The sequence below is a fragment of the Limanda limanda genome, chromosome 17, assembly GCF_963576545.1.
Source record: "Limanda limanda chromosome 17, fLimLim1.1, whole genome shotgun sequence".
NCBI lineage: Eukaryota > Metazoa > Chordata > Actinopteri > Pleuronectiformes > Pleuronectidae > Limanda > Limanda limanda.
In genome coordinates this window covers 5406809-5426885 of record NC_083652.1, presented here as the reverse complement: position 1 = coordinate 5426885, position 20077 = coordinate 5406809, and the positions used below count along the sequence as shown (strand labels likewise).

At 39.9% G+C, this 20077-nt stretch overlaps 2 protein-coding genes across 2 annotated transcripts; both read right to left on the bottom strand.

Moving 5' to 3' along the window:
* Window positions 1–1778: 1778 nt before the first annotated feature.
* Window positions 1779–10511, bottom strand: mmd (monocyte to macrophage differentiation-associated). The gene is made up of 7 exons (XM_061090705.1): window positions 10157–10511; window positions 8620–8701; window positions 8356–8516; window positions 6780–6854; window positions 6572–6673; window positions 5367–5436; window positions 1779–3463 (listed from the first exon to the last, which is right to left on the bottom strand). Exons 1-7 carry the CDS (start codon window positions 10180–10182, stop codon window positions 3260–3262), a joined length of 720 nt encoding a protein of 239 aa, XP_060946688.1. The 5' UTR covers window positions 10183–10511; the 3' UTR covers window positions 1779–3259.
* A 7651-nt stretch (window positions 10512–18162) lies between these two features.
* Window positions 18163–18465, bottom strand: LOC133022528 (small integral membrane protein 36-like). Its single transcript, XM_061089337.1, has one exon. It carries the CDS (start codon window positions 18463–18465, stop codon window positions 18163–18165), a length of 303 nt encoding a protein of 100 aa, XP_060945320.1.
* Window positions 18466–20077: the final 1612 nt, after the last annotated feature.

The window sequence follows — 20077 nt, the reverse complement described above, 5'->3', positions numbered from 1 at the left end:
ACTCGGGCGTGCAGACTTTAAAATGAAAGACGTTTTATCAGTTAGCCTGTGCCTCTAAAACCATCGTGTGTTGTTTTGTTTTTTTAAACTTAGGAGTAAAACCCATGAGATACAGGATGTTATTTAATGAGCGTTAGAAGCACGGGTAGGTTGTTCAGATCCAGGACGGCTGTCTCCTCATGTTTGCAGTCGTTGTACTTAACAAACTTATCTGATTGTCTTATCTGCAAGAAAAACAAACTTTAACCCAATAGATCATTCATTTTACATTTGTGTGCATGTAAAGTAAAACATTCCACCAGCTGAATAATGGACACCAGCAGGAAGGATTCCACCCAATAGTCGACTTTTTCAATTTTTAGATTAAAAAAAAAAAAGATAAAAAACAAAGAAATACAAAATACACATTAACAAAAATGTGTTTGTTGTATTGATTATACAGGTCTTTGGAAATTAAATGTTTTTGATTTAATCTTGTCAAATATCATGTGCTCAAAAATAGAGGATTAAAGAAATTAAATAGATTTTCTTTTAACTATGCACAGCCCTGGAAACTGAAATGTCAATATCGAACCAGCAAATCTACAAACTAACTTGTCGGTCTGCTCGCTGTCCAGACTTGGCTGAACTTCGTCGATTTGATCCAAAGCTGTGTGAAATGTAAAATCATTCTTTTCTATCCACGCACTGTAGTCGTAGTGGTTTTTGCGCTTTAGAGGGTGTTTCCCCTCCTATGTCTTTTCTGCACCGACGCTCTCGAGGTTGAACAGGGTTTGTAGAGAAGAGTGACGACTGGAACGATGCCTCCCGAATCTGTGGAGCATCTTTTTAATGAAACATGATATATAAATATATAGGAAAAAGCCAATAATTCATCCACACGTGTCCCAAAATGACCTCACTGTTGAGTGATTTCACTACCTCACCTGGAAACGTTAACCATAATTCTGAGTCTATTCCAGTGCCTTGAATACACTGACTGTTCCCCAGTCTTTTAGCAATGTAAAGACCTCCTCCCAGCTCCACTTGGATAGGTTCAGATCTGCACTGAAGAGCTGCTCAGTGCATCAAAAGTAAATCTATATTCTATACACACCTACAACTCTTCTCATTTCAGATTTTGGACATTGCAACAGACTTGTAACCATTGTATTCATGGCAACACCAACGGACTGTTTCAGAATGTATACAAATAGGACACAAAGGAGTATTCGGTCTTGTTTGTCATGGAATGGATGCATAACATTTATTTTTGCTGTTCGGCCCTCAGCCTCTCTGTCGCTCTGTAATTTGTAGTGTCTAATAAAATCCCAATTCTTTTCTGACATCTTATTTCTCTGCTTTCGCTCTATAAACAGGTTATCATTTATACATACGTTTGTTCCTTTATCTTGTTTTATCTACGATGCTTAGTCTGCATAATTACTGATGAATATTTAAACAGAAAAGGTCTAAAGCTTTATTTTTCTTTGGCTGCCTTGTGAATTACAATGTAGTTTGAGAACTATTATTATCAGTGATGTTTTCATCCGTTTGTCTATTAACCTTCTGCATTGAACCAAACCATTCATCCATCATTCCAATCTTTAACTTATTGTTTCGGTATCTCCATTGGGGTCCCAGGTAGTTGCCTACTTTGCATTACAACCCGTCTGTATTCAAGGCAATGGAAAAATATTGGTCTTATATAAGCCTTAACTATCACTGACCAATGGAGCAGCCAAGCCATTTAGGATTCATGTATTCTCTCTCATGAAACTCCTGTTTGGAGGTGCAGACGTGGGGCAGTAAGATTTTTATTGTCACATTAGAAAGGTGATACAGCGGAGGAGCATTCATGATCATTATTCAGCACCATTAACAGCCACTGGTACTACAAGAAGCAGTTTGTTTCTTTTCCCTGCAAAGGCCAGGATCAGGTTCACACAACAAATCAGAATATACAAATATTACAAAACACAGTGGTTTAAGGAAATCAGTACAAGGGCCACAATAACAAAACAAAAACAAAAGAATCATTCAGCTCCACTAAGAGGAAAGCAACAGAAAGATGGTTTTATCAGGAGCCATTTAGTGAATTTACAAAACAAAAGAATGAGGTTTGTCATCTTCAGAATAAAACAGCTTTTGTCGTGTGGTGCAAATCAAAGAGAGAATCAGTGGAAATGTAACACTGGACTACAGTACAAAGGTCGTGCACGCACACATGCACACACTCTCTACAGCACGCTGTTCACATTAAAAACACAGTGGAACTTTTGTGGTTTATCAAACTGAACAGATTATTTTTCTCTCAATTGGCTCATTAACAAAAATCCCACCTAACCACAAGGTTTCACCTTCGCACTTCCTGAAATGCTGCATCTGACACCACTCCATCGCCAGGGGGGCTAAATACTACCAGGATTGACTGTTCCCTGAAAACTGAGGATTACAAGTCAGAGATGAAGCAGCAGTCGTATGGGTGTGTATGTGCATCAGATGGACTGAAAAATGAATAGAAAATGATTAATATACGCTAAAAAAAAAAAAAAACTGAAAATGGGAAACAAATGGCCGCTGCACGTTCCTTGGTACACAACTTAGGAAGAAGCGGTTTTAGGGGGCAAGTGTTGAAAAATATTTTTGGTGCAGATAATCTAAAGCTGTCATTAATTACCGGGTCAGACTCGTTGGTTCCAGATTTAAATAAAATGTTGCCAGTTTTAAACTATTGTCTTTTGCAAACTTCAGTTCCTTTACAGCTGCTTGTGTTCGGAAAGAGTTTTGTCTTTGCTTGTTAAATGAAAGAAAATGTTTGTTCTTCTCAAAAGTAAAGCATCAAAACAAAGTATTATTTTAGTAATTCATGGTTGTTTTGAGACCCAGCCAGGATTCTTAGCACCTCAAATCCCCAGTGTTTAAACCACCAACTAAAATCAGGAAATCTCCAGTTTTCGACCCATCATGTGGAATGTGACTTTCATCAAGTATTACAAAAGACGACTATCAAATATCTCAAATACTCATAAATGTGCCAAGATTAACACTAAGAGTAAAAAGTAGAAATCCCCTCCCTCGCTGTCTACATTGAGGTACAAAACCGCTTTTAAAGTAGCTTTTGTTCGTAAAGGAGACGCTGAAAAAATTCTGTTCTCCATGTTAGAAAACAGTAAACAATTCACTGTCATTATTTTCGTAAACTTTTTAAGCTGTCGCTGCAGCTCCTGTGGGCAGTTGAGGAGTCGTCTACTACTCTGGAGAACGGGCTACGCCGTGGTCACGAGTCGAGGAGGGCGTCGACACTGGGAGCCTTGTAGAGGTATTTCCAGATGGCGTAGTAGTGCACGGCGGCAGCCAGCGCCACGAACACGTGCCAGATGGCGTGGGCGAAGGGAATGACGCCGTCGCTTTTGAAGAAGAACACGCCGAGGCAGTAGATGAGTCCTCCGCAGGCAAGTTCATGAAGCCCCTCAGTGTTGGTCTGCAGATAAATATATAGAAAAGGAGACGTTAGAAACTAAAACAACTCTCCAGCTCTCTGTATGCACAGGCTCTATGAATTATACCCAACATGGAGGTCATGTTTGACCGTTGGTTTGTTTGTCAAAGTACTGAACGGATTTCCACAAGAAAGAAGTCAATACATTTTGAATGGATCTCTACGAGGGGCTGGATCCAGGAATTTTCTTTCCATTCACTGATTTCCCAGAGAATAATACATGGATCTTGATGTAAAATAATCAGGCACATTTAGAGGATGGTTATCTATGAGTGTGTAACATTTTTCCACACTGACTTATTTTGCAAAAAGAAACATTTGCCTGTACGTTAGCCACAGGCAAAAATGAGGTCCCTAAAACCAAGATTTTACAAACACCTTCCAAAGAGCAGATTTTCTAAAAGTTTCTGTGACTCCATGTGTTCATGTAAAATAGAACGTATGAGAAACAACCTCCCAGCTTACTGTTGCCTTATGTAATGAGTACGCACTAGAATCCATGATCTCCATAAGCTCGCTCAACGTGCTCAAAAGTTCTTGTCTGGTTTTGTGATGTAGACTTTATCGCCACCTACAGGCCCAACACGCTTGTTCGTAATTGCTGGATGGGGAAATATCCGCTCAACAGAATAGCCACAATATTGTACATGAGGCCTGAGGCAACTGTTGTGCCCTGGCGGAGTTATGTGCTCTACTACGTGACTGTGTGCTCTCATAAGCCTGTGGGTTCACATCACATGATGAGAAGTTGAAATATGTTTCCAGTACAATCTTTGAAAAGGCAGCTGATGAACATGTTTTAAAAAGTGGTGGAAAGACTTTGACTACAGCTTAGAAGAAAGAAAATCAATCCTTTAACCATTTTAAATGTTTACATTTTTAACTGGTACAACACAAGGGACAATACCTACATTTAAATATTACAGTGCAGAAGGCAACAGGGCAAAAATGTGAAGTATAAAAAGACGATTTTTCACTGCAGCCTTTATTCTGAAAAACTTCCTCTGCTGAAAAATGGTGTGAAACAATGTGCAAATTTAGATCAGCGTGTCTAACCCCATGTGGGGCCCAGAGCAGGATCTGAGTTGAGAATCAGTGTCTTAAACAGTTTGACATTAACTGCTCATGTGAAATGAATTAATTTTGTGTATAATTGCCTGACAAAGTAATGATGATAAGTTGTTATGACGCTAAACCCACAAGAGAAAGCATTCAAAATTTAAAAATAGAATAGCACTCCCTAGAGTCCATAGGCCCAACAGTCCCCTTATGAAACCCTTAATTCAATATATCTTGATTTTTATTTGGATCTCCACCAAATTTCACACACTCGTAGAAATCAGTCCCCTAATGATGCCTGTTTTCATCAAGATCCACGAATTAAGAAATCAACTTAAATGTTGGAAAGCCCCATCTAAAAAGAAAACCTGGATCTGCCGCCTGATTCAAATCACCAACATTTACTGGATTTGTCTTGGACCCATACAGCGTCCATCCAGAGTAACTGGTTCAGTAGATTTGTGTGATGCTGCTAACTGGCAGTCAGACAAACGCAGACACAGACATAACCTCCTAATAGGTCATAATGAGGCTTATTAAATTCAAAGTTATCGAGACAGAAAACTCCTTCAAAACCAGACAGAAACAATGGGACTCTCTACTCTCTGTTTCAGTTTAATATCACAACGTCCTTTAAAACCTGTCGCATGGATCATTTCCTGACACGGATCACTTTCTGTGTATTCATAATACGGAGTTCAAACCGTGTTAAATAACATCATCATCACACTCTCAACACCTCCAACCGAAAGGAAGAACCTGCCGAGCTGCTGACGCGAGGAAGCGGTGCGTTTCAACAAACTGAGCGTGACTGTAGAGAACTCACCATGGACGTCACGACCAATGCAGGGAAAAAGCCCATCGTCAGATAGAAAGCCAGCTCGACAAGTTTGTACCTGGGAAGAGAAAAAATGTAAATACATGTTTCACTGATGAAGTCCATGTGGCTTCATTTATAATTGTCAGGAAATATATATAAATGAGTACATCAAAAAATGCCAAGTTAAACAAAAGTAGAAACAAATTCTGTAAAAAATAAAGAAACAAAAAAAGTTGGATCATATGCATGAACCTAAAAATTAAGAGAAAAGAGAGAGCTAAGTTTGGATTCTAATTCCTGAGTTGCTGCCTCTCATTTGTGTTTGACTCGGGCAAACTAAGGTGAGTTTATAAAAGATATCATTCTCTCGTTAACATTTAATATATGGAAATATTTGTTTTAGCGACGCGACTTGGTCGTACTTTATTTCAAACACTGCACAAAAAGGAAAGATGTGTCACCAGAAAATTTGATTCTAAGCTTTCAGTAAATGTCACAGTATTGTGAGTACGCAGAAATAATTAAATGAAATACTGAGAAACCGGCTTCTGTCATTCTGCATAAAACAGATGTGTTTAGCATGACATAAGATCTGCAGTCTTTGTAGAGACCATTAAAAAACAACTCAAAACCAATGTATTAGCAGTGTGCCTCTTCAGTAGCATCACGATTCGACTCAGTTTTTTATTTAGAAAGTGCTTTAAAAATATTACCCACTGTTACTGTTATGACAAGCGTGACATAATTTACCAAATAAGGCTTTCACAAATCTGACTACAACAGTGAATGAATGATGGTGTTCAGTGCTCTCCACACCTTTACATTTCAAACGTGTGCACATGTTTTGTTTTCTGGTTTCTTTAGTTTAATTTCAGCAATTTGTGTCTTTACTATTTGAAATGTACTGTACTTAATACAGTGACATATTTTTAAAGTATTTTTTTAATCCTTGTACACAAGTTGTACTACCCACACATATGCATGTTATTTTTACTGCTATATTTTGTAGTTTCAGAATAATTTTATTGACTGATCTTATTTGCCTTATTCCAAAAATCTATCCAGTTTCGACCAAGTGAAGCACTTTGTAACTGGGTTGTGAAAATTGCTGACTCAACATTGCTGTATTATTCACATATATCATGATATTTTTATTATAAGTTCTCTGTCTCTAACACGTACCCGGTGAACCTACAGTAACATGAACTCACTTTTCATGATAGTTGAAGACGTAGATGGTTCCAGCAGCAGCCATGAGCCACACAAACCAGCGCATGTGAGCGGCCATAGGACCGAGTTCCCGCAGGTTTAACCTGAGAAAACAGCACATGTGTAAGGTCTCCATGTATGAGATGATACAACCCCCCCCCCCCCCCCCACCACCAGTACTCTACAAACGGACCACTGTGCGACACTCACCAAGGTGTGTAGGAGGCAGCGATGAAGAAATAGATGACCACTCTGTCACACATATGGAAACACTGTTCCATGGACCTGAAACAACAAACAAACAAACAAACAGGCGGAAAGGTAACTACTTTGGTCTCATGTGTTTATATGATCGTAAATAAAAATCCCTCTGGTTCACAGGAAGTCATGTTCCCACAGAAGAATGAAAATTACTGCCTGGACAAGCAATAACAAGTAGGCAAAGAACGCAGAGGCAAGGAGACAAAGGCAGAATATGCTGTGGATTTAGTGAAGCTGCTTCAAGTCAGTGTAACATGAACACAAAAATACTGTCTTTACTAAAGTGATTACGTTACATAGCATTAGCATTATCAACTAGAGTCAAGAGGGGTATGTCATCATGCATATTGGGGTTAGTTTGACTGAACACTCTAAATTGACCCAAGGAGTGAAAGTGAGTGTGAAAGTGGTTTGTCTCTGTATGTTGGCCCAGTGAAACCAGGGTGTAACCCGCCTCTCGCCCAATATCAGCTGGGAGTGGTTACAGCTCCCCCCATGAGCCCTCAAAGGATCAGTGGTACAGATAATGAATGGATGGATGGATGAAAAAGTGTAAGGAGAGTATCACTACCATTGATTACCAAATGTCAACCTTATATTTGAAAAGAGGGGGGAAATGATCCTCAAAATAAGTTTATGTATCAATACTGGTATTTATACTTAAGTTTCCACTGAATTATACAATCTAAAGGGATCAAACCGTTTTTCGGGTTTGTCAAACAAGGAAAGTTTGAAAATGTTGCTGTTCAGGGTCTGTATCAGATTAAAAACCAGTCAGGCTGAAAGGCCCAGTCAGACTTAATATCTAGTTTACTCATTTTTATTCACACAGATCCTCATTTTAATCGTTTGTCATTTTCAAATAATATTTTACTCAGTTCCAGTGGTTAAACCAGATTTAATAATAAGAACTTTGATAACTTAATTTAAATTTTCTAAAAGTGAGGAATCAAAAAAGAGCTGAAACTCAGATATGGCATGAGCACTAATGTAGAATAATTCCATACAATACGCAGCCCTGGTTGTCAGTGCATGTGCCACTGCAGCACAGCATCTAAACAATCACAACACACATTTAACAAAGAAGAAAACAGGAAAAACAGAAAAACGGACACCAGGGGTATCTATTTCACAGAAAGCTAAAATATATAATCAAATATGATATGAACTCTAGGTGGGAGAGAGACAGCAAATGTTTGAGGTGACACTTAAAACCAAATCATGACATTCCAGGAAGAAACCAAAGCCACAGTGGAAGCTAAGGAATTCAAAAAATGAACATGTCCTCGTCAACTGTGCGGCAACAGCGTGATATCTTTTTCTGCGGGGACATACGATGTTAATCCTACTTTACCCCCTTGAAATTAGACACCAGCGTTACTGTAAACTTTTAATATAATACAACGGGAATAACTGTTTGATTGCGTCCCGTGCACGGTCATCAGGTCTTCGTCCTCACGCTAAACATGTCGGTTTTGGTTTTCTTGCCACTACATTGTCCCGTCATCAATCTGCTTCTCCTCACCTCATGTGGCTCTTCTTCCAGGTGATGATGTGAAACACAGTGGAGACCAGGAAGAGGGCGCAGAGGCCCATCCCGTACACCCAGGCAGTGATCCTCTCCCAGCGGTTGTCCGACTGACGGTACAGCAATGCCATGCCCACAAAGGCCGGCATGATGAGGAACTATGGGGACGACAATGAAATCACAGAACCGTTAGAGGGTCCGTTTGTAGATATCCGAGGCCACTTCAGCATCGACGTAGAGAGATAAACACAAGACACTCACTGCATGAGTGTAGCAGTTTGCAGCATGCTCATAACAGGTCGGCTGGTAGCGGCAGTTAGCAGAGGCCCGTCTGTTCATGAACCTGAAACACACAATTCAACAAGACTGAATATCAACAAGTAAATGCACTGTACAGCATCTCTCATACAGGGCCCCTTTTATTTTGAAGGACACTTATACAGGGTTCATCCACATTTTGACCAATGGATTTCCATGACTTTTCAATAACTTTAAACCAAATTTCCATGACCAAACATTTTGTGAGATCTCGGTGTATACATGAAAAAGTGTCAATTTAGTATTTAAGCTAACAATGAGAATTCCAAAGCATACAGTATACCTTGAATTACACAAATGAATTAGACACTAGTTTGATTGAGGTCTTTGTCTGTTGTAACCCATGGCATGTACTCTTCCATTTGTAGCCAAGAATGGCTAAATCTACACTTCCCTGGCATAGTGCATTATCCCACCTGCTTCCCCACCGAACTTTTCAATTAGTATTAGAGCGTATGCCTGCTTATATTTTGAGTGCATTTCTTTTAAAAGCATATGAATTATTTAAAACTCAGCTTAAATGAACGACTTGAAAATATCAGTATAACAAATTTCCATGACTTCTCCAAAACTTTTGGGATTTTAGTTTTTTCAAGCATTTTTCCAGGCCTGGAAATAAACATTTTACAATTCCATGACTTTTCTAGGTTTTTCATGACCATAGGAACCCTGCTTATAAGTGTGAGCCTTGATTTAAACTTCTTAACTCTAGTCTTTATTAAAAATATAGCAAGTAAACCATAAAAAGTGATGTATTGTGGTTCCTGTATCTAACCCCACTCGGTTTTCACAGGCAGAGATTGGTCATGCGGCTGACAGAAAAACACTGAACAGTGATGAGGAAATAACACCGAAAAATAAACTTAATCTTATCTCAAACCACACATCTACAATGAGTCATACGCTGCACATTTGATCCGGTTAGTCGAGACTTTTATGACATTTATATCAGTCTTACACAAGGTTGTGTTCATAGAAGATTATAATCGCAATCAACACACAATACATTTGCTTTGGTATTTGGTGCATTACAACACATGTTAAGAAGATAGGGGTGAAATAAAGCGATTAGGAGTCCAGTTGTTCAGGAGAAAGATACAGACAAGAACCAGAAAGTAAAGGAGCAATCATTGTGAAGATAACAGAAAGAACTAATAACATTAGGAGTTGAAAATAACGTTTGTCCTTTGTTGATTTATTTTGTCCTAACCCAACATATATATTAAAAAATAAGCAACAATAATCCAACTTGAGAATTAGCTCACCAGATAATTAACTATTGACTTATGTACTATTGCAGTGGTTTAGACAAATCCACAAGTGCTTGCTCTCCTTGCTGTGAGTCGTACGGACAAACAGGTGCACATTTTGTTTACGGTAAATATGAAGTATTATAGGCTCGCTGCTGATGTTTTACATTAGAATCCGCTTTATTTGCCTGACAGATGATCGAATGATCGGTTGATCGGATGCCACTCACCTCTGGAAGCTGTTCGCTCTCTTCATTTCACTGCCTGATGAAACACAGGGACACAAACCCCAGCGAACAAAAAAGCTCAGAGCAGCAGCAGCTCTGGTTCACAAACCAAAGAACAAGCCGGACGAACCGAGGCCTAGCATGTGCTAACGTTACAAGCTAACTCTCATGTGGGCTACCAGGCTCCAGCAGCACCTTCTTCACTGAGGCTCCGTTTTAGCCTTTTCCTTAAAACCATCCTGCACCAAAACACTGACTCACTCCCTGTTCTTTCCGCTGCAGGTAACCATGAGCACCGGGAACAGCCGGCACGCACAGAACAACAAGCCCTGCAAAGTGCAGCACCCCGCCGGCCAGTGACGAGCAGCTCCCCGCGGAGAACCTCCAATTCAACATGAGGGGGGGCCCGCCCAAACTGTGGTCACACGGTGACGAGCGACGCGTTCAGCCAATGAGCGGCAGGGTAATCAGTGCACCGGCCAATCAGATGTCAGGTGGGCGGTTGCACTGTTAATACAACCAGGAAATCACATGTTTTCAATGATTGGAAGAGAACAACTTAATAAAGGAAAAAAATAAAAAAGTTGCTCCAAAGTCTCTCAACTGTTGGATTGTTGTGTTATTAACTGACAGACATTGTTATTGCACCAGTTGCACAATCCAGTGTGAATTTCAAATGTGAAACTACCTGTCTGTAGTCAACCCTTTGTAAAACAAGTGAAATGTCAAATAACTAAGACCGCACCGATATGATTGTATTGTTCTAAATCTACTGCTTTTTCATATTTCTGCAGCACGTTCCATTGCACCTTTAATAAAGTGAGCACTAGAAGTACAACCTGTCTTAATTAACAGTTAAATCATGTTGTTACGGCTTTATAGGTCAGATTTAAGACATTTATATTGTCATTTTAGAATTCATGTTGATGTTTCTGGCAACCTAAAATTATTGCGCTTTAAATGTTTATTTAATCATCAAAGTGAGGAACCTCTCACTTATCGTAGCTGTTTTACATTCAAACCTCTTGAAAATAAGTCTGCTTAAGAATTCTATCCATTTACATTCATAGTTGCATATTTTATTACTTATTATTTATTAATGAAAACACAAATACCCGGATATTTGTCACATTAGCATCCACAAAATCCCAAATATGCAGGGGATTAGTATCACATATTGATAAGAAGTACGAATATAGTTGTGAAAAATAAGAATAAATTCTTGCCAAATTCTCGTCACCTCGAGTTAAATTGAGAAATGGAGAGAGAGAGAGAGAGAGAGCGAGAGAGAGATAATGTTTGATTCTGTTCATGCACTATGATACAACATGTTCTTTTACACAACACATGTTGTGTCACATGTTATGTAAGAAAGTTCCTCACAGATGGAGGAGGACACACTGTCACACAAAAATGAAACCAGCTGATGCTATCGCTGCCCTTCTGGTTTATTCTTTTCTAACTTTGATTGATTCTCATCTAAACCATTAGGCCGGGGGTGCAGAGGCTGAAACGAGGCCACAGACGAGTCCCTGCAGCAGATTATCACCGGACCTGTAAATGTATATTTCTGTTGAATCTGAGTGTGATGCTGTGGCAGACCCAGCCAGAGAGTGAATTGCACACACACAGTGCCACGCTGTGGTACCAGCCCAGTTACATAACAGCATTGTAACTTGATCAGTGACTTTATGTAAGAGCAAAGTGCAATCCTTAGGCTTAATGAAGCTCAAGCTGGACACTCTGTCATTGCTGTGAGCGTTGCTGCAAAAAACAAGGCGCACATTTTGTTTTCTCTCGCTAATGTAGAGATAATACAATAATTTTCTTGGATGACAAAGAAAGGTCCAGCACATATCAGAAAGTCACAGAAGAATGGTTGTGCTAAATCAGATAAAAGGTATCTGGCCCATTGTGGTACGCGCAGAGAATGGGGTTGATCCAGATGAAGAGAAAGAGCTTATTGTCCGTGTCGGGCTTTTAAAAAGGACATTATCACAGACAAAGCCTGCATGCCAGAGGCCATATGTCAGCAGACAGCGTCTCCTTGTTTCTGGCCTCGCTCTCGCTTTCACCCGCCCCCCCATAGTGCTTCACTAACACCTCTAATGTGATAGGAACCTGAGAGCAGCAGGTTGGCACAGTGTCACAGCGGCTCAGGACGGCCTCCTGTCCCGGCCGTAAACAATTTGCATCTGACTTGCACTGATGTCCTTGGTGGTGGATCCAGTTTCGCGGGTGTTCGACCTGCACTCACACAAGCAGCCGTATACATTTACACTTGACCTGTCGCTTTATGTAACCGTGCACGTTGCATGCTGAGCTGTAACATACAACTGGCCGCAAGTTGTAAGCAGCTTACCTTGAATAACATCATTATTAATTTGCCTTATTCCCTACTTTTTATTTAAATAAATGCCACAATCCCTATTTAAGGGGAAATGTGAGGGTTCACATGAGAATGAATTTGTACTGATTTATCATTGAACTAAGACGGTTCAAGAAAAACAATCAAAATCAATATAGCAGAACCTGAGCCTGGACAGCCACATGGTGAGCTCACTTCATTCTAACCAAACCACAAAATGTCTTTATTTGCCATTTTCAATTCAAGCCAAAGCTGATTGAAAGCAGAAGTGTTACTCATCACCTGTCGTTGTGTTACACAGAGCAGAACGGATTAACACACCTTCACCGGTCTGAACGTGCATCTAAAACATTCTGGCACATTGCTTGAACCCGCGTGTTGGACTGGTTCATGCTTGTATTTCCTGTTATGGTGAAATCTCTTGCATCCCGTTCACAGTTAGGTTAGAGTTTCACATCACACATCACTCTTGAAATGTGCTGAAACCCTTTACACTCGACCACTTACTGAAGCAATGCTCATGTACACATTTGACATAGCTTACTTTAGGACTTTGCTCCATTTTTACTTCCCTCACTACACATGACATCACAACCTCTTCAGAGGTGAGCAGTTATACTGGATGGATGATTGTTGTGAATGTACCTTTACGTCCATAGGCCTCCATCACTACAGTTACAAGCACAAAATATTCTGTTTTTTACTGTTATTCTACAAAAGACAACACTTTTAAGCTGTTTACATAGCTAATGATGATTCTGCAAAAAAAGCCCTACGGCTTATATCCCACATTCATTGTAACTGCAGTAAAAACCCCAAATGAGACACACATTTATGAATACACTTTAAATATGCTCAAATCATCAATCAATCAAACATGAAGTATATCAGTTTACCACACATGTATTCATTCTAAATTAGGAATAAGAACATATTTGGTATAATCAAATATAATACAGCACTTACTGGTATCAGATCCAGATTAAAGTTTCAGTATTTAGAAGTTACTGACATCTAGTGGTGAAGTTGCAAGTTACAGCTGAATACCCCTCATCTCACCCTCCCCTTCCAAACATGACAAAGATCCTGTGGGAGCCTTCAGTTGTCATAAAAGCTGTAGAAAACATGGGGTCCTCCATGGAGAGGACCCCCTTGATGTCAATATAAAGTATTTAAATATTAAGGCACAATTCTAAGGTAAAGAAAACAACAAAATGTACAATTTAGGTGAAACACACTTGTAAAAACATAACTAGGATTATTTAATTTTTTAGTTTCTGCCAATAAATCCCTTTCACCTAAATCTTACACACTGAACCTTTCATTGTGGAGTTTTTGAATGTAGATTCAACCCAAATTATACACGTTAATATACTTAGAAAATAAAAAAAATATTTGAGAGATGCAGTTGTAATGTTGTTTTGTGTTATTGTTTTTTGTGTGTACATTAATGGAGCCCGACATTCAGACATTTATCCTGTCTCTTTAAATTCTTTCAAAGTTGTTCCTCTCAAGCCTGAGCCCTTTTCTCTTTCCAGAAAGCACCACTATGTCCAACCTGGTACTAAATAATCTAAGGACCAGAAAAAAACAAAAAAACAAAGCTGGAAAAATTCTGCACACCAAGCTGAGCTCTCCAATGACAAACAAGCAATTTGGCAGTTACCTGACCCTGCTCCTCCCAGTACACCAGTCCCTCATGTCCTTCATCAAGCCACCACTGCCCCTCATGAAGCCTGAGCACATAAACTCCAGCCACTTGTCCTCAGTGTTCTTCTGCACAGCTCCATACATCTGGATCAGGTCCCTGCAGCAAAATCAATTGGGTTCTTCCCTCATCTGTATTGCATCCTTCCACAAAGGTGTGTTCTATTCCGACCTTTAGTTATTGCTTAATCTTGCCTACAAACAAACATACAAATAAACAAATGAATATAATCCTCTTAGCGGTGGTCATAGGGGTAGAAACAAAATGCCTGAGAACTTGGACAATCTGGGATTCCTGCCACCGTACAAAACAAATCAGTCAATATATAATAATGTTTAGGACTAGGTTTCAGTTCTCTCCTCAATCTGCAACACTATGATTTTAAAAAATATTTAAATTGTGCACTTTATAATGTCATATGTTGCAGGGAGTAAAGATTTTGTACTGACCCAATGATTCATTTCTTTTATGAATAAATTTTCCTGATAATTCAGGGGTCAAGGGTTAGAAATCTGCAGACCTGGTTTTTCTGACCTAAACTTTGCCTCTCAGATGAACACTCATATAATTTCAGGCACATGCAAACACAAAAGTGGATGATCATTCCCAGATTAATAAAAGAAACTGCTGAAATATATGTTCGGTAATGTATCGCTGTCAATAACACAACTTCCACTGGTCTTGCAGGTCAGACATATACTATAGGTGCCTTAGAATAAAAGAGGCTTTATGTGCACACGTGACACAAGGGTAAACAGCTTGTAATTGGTTTACTGTTTCATGCTTAAATGTTTTGCCCATAGGTGACCTCCAGAGGAGAAAGGGTAGGGAAGCTAACAAATTCAGAGGAAGTGCATATGATATCACTGATCAAATAAATATTGTATAACTTTGACAGTGACTGTGACAGTTAAGGCACCGCATTGACCCAGGAAATGCACATATACACATTTAAAAGATTAGTATAGATTTTTTTTAATGATCCTGTACTAAATCAAAACGCCAGTTAGTTAATGTCTGTCTTAAAACAGACTTACTCAGTGTATATGATTAAGACGTGTTGCTGCTGCAGAGTTTCACTTTAGCCAGTATACTGAATCTAGCAGGTCACAAGCTGAGCCTAGCGTGCTGTATAATGTACACACACTGGTGCTTCTGACTGAGGATTACTGTGTGTGCATCAAAGCATGGCCCTGTACTCACTTTTCACCTCGGTGTCACAGACAGACGTGTTGGGTTTCGACTTTTCTGTCACAAATAATCATTTAGAGCCAGAGGATGCATACAGCAGCGTGTCCATATCTGGTTTGGTTCTTTTAGCAGGAGTCATGGTTTTTCTTGGGATATTCAAATCAACTAATATTGAATACAAATATTCCATGACATTAAATTGTTATCTCTCAGAGAATAAGATCTCACCCATATTACTGATTTAAATTGCTGCAGTTATTGCTTTGTCTCTTTGATGCCAAGGGGTCCCCCGACCCTTTGGGCCCCTGAGCCTGTGTCCGGTATACCTATCCTGCAATATTAATACAATTAAATCCTGCTATGAGGTGTGTTATTACAATGGTACAATAGAAACAATACAAATGAGCTTGCTAAATATCTGCATTTTTGTGGCGCAACTCTGACTTTAAAATAGTTTTTCCTCCTCTGTTGTTTTTTTCCAAAGGCAGCTGACGTCATTATGACACTATCGGTTGTATACAACTTGTTCAAAAAAATATTATTATAATTAAACAAAAACACCGGTGTTCCCACCATCTTGACCAAAGCAGCATCCTTGACTGGTCACAAATGCTTAGCCGAGAAAGTTTCTGTGGTTGTTTAGACAATAAGAGGCAGGTTAAATTCCAGGATATATTCAGTCCCATCTGTACTAAAATGGCAATAATGTCAAAGTTAATCATACAACTGAACAACATTTTAGCCATTTAGGATTCTAATTTGTTTCAATTATGTGATGTATTTACGTCTTCCCCATGGCTGATCTTCAGAAGCTTTACAGAGAATACTGTGGGCAGATTTTATGAATGAGGTCCATATATTGCACATTTCTCAGAAGCAGGATTACACAGCGCTCCATCCAGATTCCTCACTATGTTTACTGCAAGAGTTCTCAGAGCTATGAGATCTATTTGCGTTGAGTGTTGGCAGCACAAACCGAAACGGTAATCACAGTCAAATGATCAAGACCATGGAGTCGGATAGTTTCTTTATTAAGAAAATAACTGAATGGTAGCCTCTGTTTAACCTCTTCTTTGACGTAGATAGGACTTTCAATGTTTATACCTATTTCCGGCTGGAGGGCACATGACTAAGTGTTAGAAGAAGCGAATGATGCCAAAACTAAATCTATGATCAAGAACGTAAAACAATGATATACAGATTTCATATTTATTTAGCTCGTGGTGACAGTGTTTGTCATTTGTTAGCATGCTAAATGAGCCTTGATTGATCAGATATTGTTTCAGTTTATGAGAGTTAGGCTTACTAAATGGAATTTTCATGTATTATTCAGACGATTAACTGATACACTACAATACAGTCATACTGTACAGTATACAAGATTTCTTGAAATTAACTTCCAGATAGGGTGACTAACATCAAAACTGGTCTGTTCCACTTTGGGGAATGGATCTTGGGCTCCACTCATTGAGTATTGCCTCTTAATATTTGTTTCCAGCTGGGGTCCTTTTTCCCAAGAGGGTGTTCGGGGAAATATCTCCATGACTCAGTAAATCCCAGGAAAGGCTGTGGTTAGTCCTGGATTCAGATTTGAAAGGCCTTGATGTTTCACTCTGCACAGTCATGCTGACAGCTCAGTAAACCTGCTTCACGGAATGGCCCCCCCCTGCTTTGATTTCAGACCCTCTGACGGCTCTGACAGGACTAGCTAATCGGTCTGACTCGCCACAGATTACAGCACAATTCTGCACGCAATGAAAAACTGTTGATAAAGATGGACGGAGCAAACAAGCAGATGCCATGCAGATGTTACGTTAAAGGCAAAATTTGTTGTAACAGCTTATCTTCATGAAATAATAGGCAGTTCATTTATTGTACACTATCAACATAACAGCAACTTCAGGTAATACAACTTCACTGTTGTTTACACAAACTTTGTTTCCATGTTTCTACAGATTTGATGCATCATATATATGTGCACTTTGAGTGACTTGAGCAAGAAGAGGGAATATGGTTAACTCTTTGAGCATTCAAGCATTTCTTTATGTGGGTTATCTGTTCTTCACCTTGGTGAAAATCTGACAGATGAGCAACGTTTTTAGCAACAGCTGGCAGGTGAGTGGGACACTAACTCGACCAAAGGGTTAACCCTCTCCCGCTGTGGGAGGTTAACTGCGCGTCCAGACTCAACCAAAAGTTGAACACTAATCCCTGAATGGCATCCAATCAGGAGCGATGCACCTTTGATTTCGATAGAGTAGTTAAAGTAGAGATAATAGTTTTATCTGCATGTAGATGAGGAACAAAGTCCAGAGAGAACAAGGTGCAACAAAGGCACTGATTTGTTTTTTGAAAAGGCTCATTTTAAGTCTAAAGACAATAAGACACTAACCTTGTTTACCCTCTACGACATTTCTCTGTATGAAATCCAAACTCTAACCTTAATCCTAAACCACAACACAACAGAAGTGCCCTCTTTTTTCCTTGTTTTATACGTTATGACATTTCCTCTCCAGAGCAGACTGCAGCCTTTGGCTTGAGAAACTTGATATAAAGAGAGATTTCACATGCATACACACAGCAGATACACATATCAACAGATGTCACTGTCCCTTACCGTCCAAGACTGGTCGTGTGTACTTCCAATCCTCGCATCGTCCGGGTGGTGAAAAAGTGTAAAAAGAAATGTATGTACAAAAAAAGTGTCCGCTATATACAAAGGTTGAATCTTGTCGGCCTCAGTCAAACCATCGTGCTCTTCTTCTCCCTGAAGTCAGAGTGCGTCGGCTCGTGAAAGGTTGTGATCATGTTGGTCGTGTCCCACCGTCCTACTGGGGCTGGAGAGTTCTGCATCACCACCAGCCTGATGGGAGACTGGGTCGGCACTGGGTCCGGGGCGTACTCCTTGGTCGGATCTTTGCCCCGGCAGTCGTACATGATACATGATATCAGGAAGACCAAGAGCAAGATAACGTAGCTGGCGATGAGGATGCAAAGGTTCAAAGTGACAGGGTCGATCTCCTGGAAGTTTCCCAGAAAACCCATGGCGCCTGCTTCATGCTGGGAGGGCCAGAGGCCTTGAAGAAACAGGAACAAGAGGTGCTTGTTCTTCACCGAAGGCAGGAGGTATCAGCGGCCGTCCGAGCAACACTGAACAAGCCTAGTGGAAGCAGGGCTTTCTCCCTCTCTATCCTCTTCAATCTGTCTCACTCTACTGTCCTCCCCCCGCCCTCCCTTCATCCTCTCTGCCTCGCTCCCGTCTCCCACCTCTCTGTTTCAGATGAGCACCGTGTATACGTGGCTTTGCGGTAAAAATACTTTAATCCACGTCACTCCTCCAGCCTGAATTTTCTGCGATTGATGGATCACTTTAATAACTTAAGCTTTAGCTGTAACTCTGCAAATGTGACAGACTCTTTGTTATGTCATCTGTACGCAAGTGAACATTAATTGCTGCATGTTTTGACGTATTTGAGTGCATTTCTGTGTGCGTGTGTGTGTTTGTGTGTGTATGTGTGTGTTCGTAGTGTAATCCTAATCTTGATTGTGAGTGGGGATTGAAGGGGGAAGCCATCTGGCTAAATACAAGCGGCAGAGGATGGCTAAAAATGCTAACATTTTAACAGAGGACATAATTAACCACATGACAACGCAAATGACGTTTTTTCCCGAAATGTATGATCTCATATGTTTTGTTGAACATGCGATCCAACCAGATTACAGCAGTCTCTGTCCTCTGTGCAGCAGAATCCTGGCGGCAGGCTTCCAGGGAATCAGAAGCGGGATTATCGCAGCGGACGACTAACTCCTCAGGTTTATAATCTCTGTTTGATGCGTGGCAATACAAGCCATGTATTCAGGCGTATGACTGTGTGTAGGTGGGCACAGAGCGGGGATGGGAAAAAAAGATGCATGTGTTTCAACAAGTCCTTTTCTTAAATGCTGCCGTGGGGAAGGTGATTGAGATAGATTGAACAGATGAACAGCAGAGGGCAGCAGTTAGCAATGAGGGAGAGCAGAGCTTGAGACTGAACTTTGACCCAACGCTTCCAGAAAGAGAGGGAAAGACCAAACACATATAAACCACTTATAACTCAGTCAGACATGAGAAGTAAAAATACACTTTATGTTTGAGGGATTCTGTACAAGGGAACTGGAGGTAAAAGAGAAAAAAGTGTAGTGGATAGATGTGAGTCAAAATGAGAGTAATTTTTTTATTTTAATCAAAACCATTCATGTTTTTCTTTGAATCCGCAATGTTATACCCTCCTTGTTGGAGTTAATTATTTACAAACTGCAAAAATCTGTAAACAATGAAAAATGTAGTTGACTAGAATGTCACTCAGTAGAGTTCATAACTCCAAACAGTCCCCCCAGGAAACCACATTTAAATTCACTAGATCCTAGAATTTTAGTTGGTTCTGCACCATGTTACACACTCATACACATCAGTCCTTTACACATTTCTGACTTTTGTCATCACTGAAATCAGTGAAAATGCTGAAAGGTCACAAGGTCAGAGTCAAATTGAATGTGTTCTTGACCCATACCGCATCCTTCCACTTAATTTCATGGTAAGCTGTCAAACAAATGCAGACGAAAACATAACCTGCTTATTGAATTTTTCTAATCTGTCGTCTGAAATAACGACCCAACA

Bases quoted from the DNA above. Each gene is read 5' to 3' on its own strand.
- mmd (XM_061090705.1), bottom strand. From the start codon at position 10,182: ATGAAGAGAGCGAACAGCTTCCAGAG. The intron at 6,855-8,355 runs GTGAGGAGAAGC...TTGTTGTTTCAG, and splicing joins TGGAAGAAGAGCCACATGAG to GTCCATGGAACAGTGTTTCC. The intron at 5,437-6,571 runs GTGAGTTCATGT...TTCTCTTCCCAG, and splicing joins GTCTTCAACTATCATGAAAA to GTACAAACTTGTCGAGCTGG.
- LOC133022528 (XM_061089337.1), bottom strand. From the start codon at position 18,465: ATGGGTTTTCTGGGAAACTTCCAGGAGATCGACCCTGTCACTTTGAAC.